General features: G+C 40.1%; 1 protein-coding gene across 1 annotated transcript; it reads left to right on the top strand.

Moving 5' to 3' along the window:
• Nucleotides 1-2088: 2088 nt before the first annotated feature.
• On the top strand, nt 2089-2887 carry LOC115743583 (ethylene-responsive transcription factor ERF024). The gene is given in 2 exon segments (XM_030678425.2): nt 2089-2130; nt 2133-2887. Coding segments are annotated over 2 exon segments (708 nt in total). The 3' UTR covers nt 2799-2887.
• Nucleotides 2888-8094: the final 5207 nt, after the last annotated feature.

The following is an 8094-nucleotide window of genomic DNA, read 5'->3' as shown; positions in this document are numbered from 1 at the left end:
GGGACTACATTGAATAAATTAAAATTTTAAAAACTACATTGCACATTGGATCAAAATTCATGGACTATTTGCTTAATTATCCCATTCTACAAATGATGTAAACTCATTTTAAAACTATCCAGGAACAATGACTATGTAATCTAAATGTAAAATACCGTATTTGTCATCATTCACAGTAAATATTTCTCACTCATGTGCAGTTAATGGGTCTTAAAGAGTTAAATTTACTGGCTCTGGATCTATAGACGGGGCATTTATCCGACTAGTTTTTGTTTAGGGAAATATTAAGATTTAATCCTGTCCTTTCACTACTTGTCTAATCCATTCTTATGTATATTCTATTATCTGATCAAATCCATTTACTAATACAAGATATCTAATCAAGTCTCTCTAATACAACAATATGATGAAATTTAGCAGTCAGAGAGTGTCACGTAGTTTAAATATTGACCACTACATGGACGCCCATTCTCTATAGTGAATTGGCGGGAGCATGAAGAGGCAAATTAAAACAATTTAATCCATTCACAATCCACAACCGCTAGCGGGCTTGCGCATAGGCAAACATTCCATCCAGACGACACCCCGACGTCCTTCGATGGCCACGACATCTATTCAGCTAGATTTTGTACTATATGTAAGATTTGATGGGACCACGACCAACTGCTCTAAAAGCTTAAGTTGTTAGAATAAGACGTGGTTTAATATTTATATATTCTAACACTCCCCCTCACGCTTAGTCTGGTCTTTTTGCCTAGTACTAAGCGTGGAAATATTCATTTGGGGAGGCAAATAGGGGCCTGGAAAGATTTGAACTCGGGACCACCTGCGCTGATACCATGTAAGATTTGATGGGACCACAACCAACCGCTCTAAAAGCTTAAGTCATTAGAAGAAGACGTGGTTTAATATTTATATATTCTAACACTATAGGGACTTGATTAGACATTTTATACTAGAGGGACTTGACTAGATTTGCTAAACCCAGTTCGGTACACTCTTTGGGAGCCTTGCCTAAACCAATCACTTCCTTGTAAGTTAGGATCGAACTTCATATCAATCATACATCTCTCCGTCTTTTTTGTATGTTTTTGACTTTATAAACATCATACGAGATGTCAATGCTATATCTTTGAGGAGTTTAAAATAAAACCATGTTTTATTGATTGAAAAGGATGCAACGACAGTTATTATGTTTTACTGAAGTTTTTACATTCTCTTTGTTTCATTGAGAAAAAGTTTCCAGATTTGCTGTTTAATAGATTTTGTAACGGGTTATTTTATTGATAAATTTGAATTAAATGCGCAATCCTAATTAGTTCGAATGACAAACTTTCGTTTAGTTTAAGTACTTCAATTTGTAGCTTTGCTTTTTTATTTGGGGTTAAAATTGACAAATTGAGAAAAGTTTTGACTCCCACTCAATTTTAATTGTTATATTATATTTAGACTTATGTAGGACTCAGTTTATTTAATGATTAAGATGGAATGAGCTCATACAATATCAGTATATGCAAAACTTGCTCATAATTTTAGACCACCCGATACAAGTCATATTGTCTCCACATATGACGGCAAATAAGATCGCTCGATTAAGATAATTTTAACTGGGTACCGTGCGTAAAACTGTAAATATTTTAGACAATCCACTGCACATTCATCATAAATAATCTCAAGAATTAGTTAATTTTTCAAATAATACACGTGGATTTTGTAACCGTGTGGCACATGAAATGTGATAAAGACATCTCCTAGAGGCCTAGGTTACTTTTTCGTACATCACTTCACAAGGGAGAGAGAGATGATCAGACCCGAGATGACCCGATTGTCATAACCAAATCCCAGAGAAGGGATGTTTATTAGGGATCCACTATGCCCAGAATCACTGTGCTTGACGTCAATGTAAATCCGCGCAGTCTTTTTTTAGCTGCGCGCAACGCAATCCAACCCACACATTCAAGGCGAAGCTGGCTTACACCGCAACTCCTCCGCACACCGCAGTTCATCTCCAACTGGTTTGCACTTCCCCCTTGCGAAACCCCTCTCACTGAACCCAGAATTTTGCCCTAGCAATTCGTCCACCATAAAATGGCTTGTCCAACCATCAACGATCTCAACCTCCTTCATCTCCCGTGTCCAATCATCTCTATCTTGTCCCTTCGATGCATACCTCGAACCCCTCGAAAGATGCCGCTCCAAGTAGTGAAGGTAGCGGCGGTGGTGGCAGTGGCAGTGGCTCGGTGGCTCAGGCTTCTGCCGCGTCTGCATCCGGACGACACCCTGTTTACCGCGGGGTAAGGCGCCGCAGCAGCGGGAAGTGGGTGTCGGAGATCCGCGAGCCCAGGAAGCCAACCAGGATATGGCTCGGGACGTTCCCGACCCCAGAGATGGCTGCGGTGGCCTACGACGTCGCTGCACTGGCCCTCAAGGGCCCCGAGGCCGAGCTGAACTTCCCCTCCTCCGCGGCTTCCTTGCCGGCTCCCGCCTCCTCCTCGCCTCGCGACATCCAGGCAGCTGCAGCTAGTGCCGCTGCAGCTGCCGGCGCGGCCCGGGATGCCCTGCGCCCTACTAGCTCAGTGCTGGGGAAGGGACAAGGACACGGGAGTAGCGAGAGGATGACGGAAGGGAATGCAAGTGGCACCGCGAACGAGTTCGTGGACGAGGAAATGATATTTAACATGCCCAATGTTCTGGCGAACATGGCCGAAGGAATGCTTCTTAGCCCTCCTCGCATGGAGGTTGATCCGGCTCCACCCCCTGAAAATACGGAAGATCAGGATCTCTGGAAGTTCTCTTAAATCTGTTTGCATAAACAACGTAATTCACTGTGAACCCTTGTTACATTAAAGAGAATTATGGCTTGTTGTGGTGGCGATTTTGAGTTTCCTGTAGCAATTTGAGCAGTTGGTCGTTGTGCAGGTTTTCGTATCCTGGAGGAAAAAAAAAAGATATTTCTTAATTCTTTTCAAGAGCTTTGTTGCTTGTGACAGTATTCGATGTTTTTAATGTTAAAAATCTTGTGAGTGTTACTATATGTAAGAAGCTAAGTTTAATTTGCTTTATCATGACCTTCAGCTTTCGGCAAATGGCAAGTTCTTATGGTCATCACGAGCCAAGATTCCTAACTTATGGGGAAAGTATCTTATGAAATAGGATCTAATTGACCAACCAATCCTAATGGCAAGTCCTTATGTTTAAATCAAATGGCAAATTTGCTTTACCGTCAATTGTTCTGTCAGTCATAATCGTTGAACCTATCACTCCATCGCGGAACAAACCGAGAATGATAGGGTTTGTCCACCCCGAGTGAGCTATGACACAGCAAGATTGTCCGGAGAAATGGAACCGTTAATAAAAATACATTTTCGATCGAACAACTTCGATGATTGTGGACCGATTGCGTATAACCTGTTCCATCGGATGGTGGACAAAACTCCCCACAACTTTACCTTGCATAATCACTCGGCAGGGTAGACAAGTCCATATTGATAACATAGAAATATTAAACTTCGATGATGCTTCTGAAAGACTGGAAGTTAGGCTCACAGAATCATTACCATTTTGATTTCAGGCCTTTAAGCCCTCTTTAGTCAAAACATGGAAGTTATGGTGTGAGTCATATCAATAAGGGAGAATGGGGGACCCCCTTACCCTTGGTTACCATGTCGTTCTCATTGAGTTGCAGTGTGGTCATGTGGATACTTACTGTTACATTGGCTGCCCAAGATAGAACAACCGTTCGATGAGTCTGTTTATGTATTAAAGCTATACTTCGACCTCTGGATTTGGTAAGATCGAACCAACTTACGAGATCGATTATTCATCACGGTGGTCGGTTTCTGCTAGCATTTTTACGTACAAATAGTCACTACATGCAAGGCCTTAAATCAAGTGGACTTCCTACAACCTTGAACAACAAATGTTTTGGCAATTGCAGGAATAGTTGAGCCTATGTGTTGGAGACATCAATGTTAATGGTTCTGATCATGTTGAGTACGTACAGAATGGTTTTTAGGATAACCTGATAGAAAGCTATCAAAATGGAGTCTTGATTTTTTACGGGATGTGAGTTTGTAGTTCATGGTGTACCAGCTTTGATTGGTATGTTACCGAAGCCCAAAGCGATCATCATTGATCACTTTCGCTCGCTCGCTACTGGACCGCTCGCCTTTGAGGGAAGTAGAGGGTTAAAATCGAGCTCCAGCGGGTTTCTAATCACAACTGATCTAGTCACTCCGCCAGATTTTGCAAGGAGTTGAACCATGCCCTCTGGACGTCCGACACCACAGTACCAAACCTCCGAGGGACATCCAGAAGTTCAGTCTTTTTCTGGTTAGTGTGCACAAAATGATGTGACTGGGTATCTTTGTCGAAGCTTAATGGTATCTGATGTTTTATCATTTTGCCGAATCTTAGAGACTCATGATCCCTGTTGTTCAACTGTGCATGTTTCGCGACGTGAAGGAATTCCTATTTAACCCAAAAGATGGAACTGACAATATTCTGGCCAAGAAAGAGAGGCAGTTGCCCCCATGAATCTATAAATCACTCACCATCAGCCTTTAGAGGCTACCGAACACATCTCTTTTCTTGCTACAGAAATGTCGAGCTTCAGAGGCTTCATAGTTGCAGTGAGAACAAAAAACGAAGCTGATCCAAGACTCATGTATGCTGATAAAATTTAGTGTAGACTTGTTCCATGAGTTTAGACTACTAACATAATGAGATGTGGAGTCAATTGCGTTTGATAGAATATTTAAATATTAAATCAAGCATTCATCTAACAGCTTAAGCTTTTAGAATAGTCAGCATTGATCCTACAAAAAAACCTCACATGATATCAGAGTACGAAATGTGAAACCCTTATTATATTCTCCAGGTACAAGCCAAGTTGAATTTACAAATTCCCTACCGTACTTGTTCCTCTATCCATCCCCTCTCTATGTAGGGAAGTGGACCGAATTTTGTCTTTCAGGGGCAATGGGTGCGAAGCCGGGTGATCGGCCATTGCTTGTCCCTTGATTGACTTCCGGGTAACATAGGTGATATCCATTGGACCTAGAAATGATACATTCGAAGAATCTTTCGGAATGGGCTCCGCGTTCATTTCGTTGGCAGAAAGGATCTAATCCATTCAGGGAACCCAAAAACGAAGTCTTTTTACTTTTTTCATAGATAGTATCCATGAGAGATAGACGAATCGGAAGAGAGATTTCAAGAAATGGTCCTAAGTTCAAATCTTTCCAAGCCTTATTTGCCTCCCTAGACCGGACTAAGCGCGACACGCATTCATCTAACAATTTAAGTTTTTATAATAGTTGGTAGTGGTCCTACAAAATTTCAAAGCATTTATTTTTATAATCTGGATGGTTTGGTGTAAGACGATGAATCTGATTAATACATTTTTCGGTTGATAATCTATTCTACAAGAATACCACATGAGCACACGGGGAACTTCTTGCGGCTGTTGGGAGCAACCATCAATGGGCAGAGTCAAGGAAAGTCATAATTGCGTGTTAAGGGGTAATTTAAAGTGCCTTAAGGACAATATTATCACTTAATTGACTTTCTAATGCTAAATTTTGCTTTTCCTGTACTCATCCTGATATGAGGTTGTGATATGACTCCTTATCTCTTATTAGTGCCTAAGTGCCTTGTACGCCCGTTAGGCATTACGCGAGAGAGAGGGCGAGAGAGAGAGAGGGGGTGATCCAGCCATAACACAGACTGTCCAACTAGCCAAGTAGCAAATCCATCGTTCTTAACTCAATTTTCCGCCCTAGTTGCCGCTACTCGGAGAAATAAATAATAGCTGTGCTGGTAACTGACGGAGCTAGGCCATGACAATTCCGAGTTCAAAAACTTTTGCAATTTAGCCTCTAATTTCGAAATTGGCATGTTAAGAATCTTTGAGTTGTACACTTTATGGTCATAATTGTAGTTATATGTTTCTAACCCTAGCGTGTATTTATGTCCAGTGATCAGCAATGAGAAAGATTGGTGATTGCTCTATCCCGTTTCACTTAGTCACATGATGTCCGATTAGATCACTCGTTGGCTATTAGCTTGATTCTTCATTCAGTATTTCATTCTCTTAGGAATCGAGCCCTTCTCCTTTTTCTGTTGATCTTTTTATGTCGCCCTATCGTGGCTACCTCTTATTTCTCGTTTACTGCTGTTAATTCCTTCAAGAAAATCTCTTATGCTGTTGAAGCTTGGATGAACCAGTAGAAGGAGAAAAACTTTCTGAAACATAAGGACATCAATACTTGAAATGACCGGTGTGTAGAAGGTGAACAGTCGATTCAGCAAGAAGCGTGAAAAGACTGGAAGTGCCCTTAGCAAAAAGGAAGTCTTGCTATAGACAGTGTAGAAGGTCGTCCTGCGTGCCTTTGCATTCCTACAAAGAAGTCGAAAGTAAATTGGTGTCTCCAAGCCGTTTACAAGCTCTAGAATCCACGGGAATGGGCTTCGAGAAGAAGATTTCTGTAGTGTTTTCCATTTTTATGAAGGTGGATCTTAGAGTCAGACAGACAGACTCTAGAAGGAGGCTTTTTATCTCTGGAAATCCTCTGCTTGTTTTCTGATTGTTGTTCTGACCAACGGCTCCTTAGACCATGAGATGGATTCTAACGAACACTTCCAAGATTGGACTATTTCAACAAATCAAACGTGGCTGTGAGTATTGGTGGAAATTGAAGACTCTCATTCTCACTCTGTCGTTCATACTCTCTAGCTTTCACTCGTGCAAAACTATTTGTTTTCTTATTGGTCTTCTCTGTTGAGGGCTGAATTCTCATAATGTGGGAAGTGAAGGCAACGGATCCCAATAGCATACCCAGCAAAAATACTTAGAAATAGCATGCCCTAAAATCATCTTGAATTACTAATCAAAGAAGTACATAACATAGAACGAACATACCTCGATAGTTATGGATTAAGAGCTCCTTGAGTAAATGAGAAAGAGTACGAATCCGATGATCGCTTATTCTTCAAGGGAATTCTACATATAGTTTTTAGAGAGAATTTTTCTAACGATGAAAATGAACAATGTACGTTTTGTCCAAGAGATTATATAATCTGTTCTCTCTCTCTCTCTTAGAATAGAAAAGGAAAATAAATATTCCATGATTCTAATCAATAAAGACTTACATTTATTTTGTTTGCTTCTATATGGTAACTGATACCATACAATAAAAATAATTTTCTTTATGGGCGCAATTTTTCATCATCTCCTAGTCGCCCATAAAGGGCTCAACATCTTCATTTCTCTTCTCACTACAGAGTTCTTTTAAGCAAATAATCCATGCAACTAGCATACTTTGAGAGCTCGTTGCCATACATCTATTAGGAAAATATAGTAGCTCACATTGTGCATTATAATTTAGAGTAGATCCAGTATGTAGTACCGTAAATCAATCAGTCACATTTATATCACTCGTGATCTCTTCAAAAGTTCAATATGTATTGTATCCACAATTACAATTAAATTCATACAATCATAATTGGTCAACCTATGAACACAAAATCATAATGTGACATCAACAACAAGTAGATCTTCCTCCTTCCTTAAAATCTCTCCATTTCAACTCAATTCGCTTTTGCAGAAATATCCCACTAGATCGAATCAACAATGATGATTGACATCATTCTAGGATAGGAAACACTGAATCAAAATTTCAACAAAAAGGTTAGAGTCTTGAGGGCACTAAGCTGATGAACTCATATTCTCAAGAGTCTCACACGGCTGGAGAGTTGAGATTAGTACTCTTACCAACTCTTCTTGGTCGTCTCATGCAGAGGTAATATGAAATACATATTAAGGTATTCTCTCATTTCTCATGAAATGTATGTCTCTACATTTAATACCGTATAGATGATAGTTCAAACATTCCTAGTATCTAATTTGAGTCCCCAAATTTAATCTCTTCAAAGAATCCATCAACATTCACATCTAGCATCAAAAACAGATAAAGTGAACTACGTGGACTACTTCACTTTCGAGTATAACTTATTATGACCTCATCTTAACACTTTTATTAAGGCGACATTAAAATGTCAAGCTTGAGCACTCAATTATTACCTAAATAAAAA

The sequence above is a fragment of the Rhodamnia argentea genome, chromosome 7 (genome assembly GCF_020921035.1).
Source record: "Rhodamnia argentea isolate NSW1041297 chromosome 7, ASM2092103v1, whole genome shotgun sequence".
NCBI lineage: Eukaryota > Viridiplantae > Streptophyta > Magnoliopsida > Myrtales > Myrtaceae > Rhodamnia > Rhodamnia argentea.
Note: the sequence above shows the minus strand (reverse complement) of the source record. Positions and strands in the feature narration are given on the sequence as shown.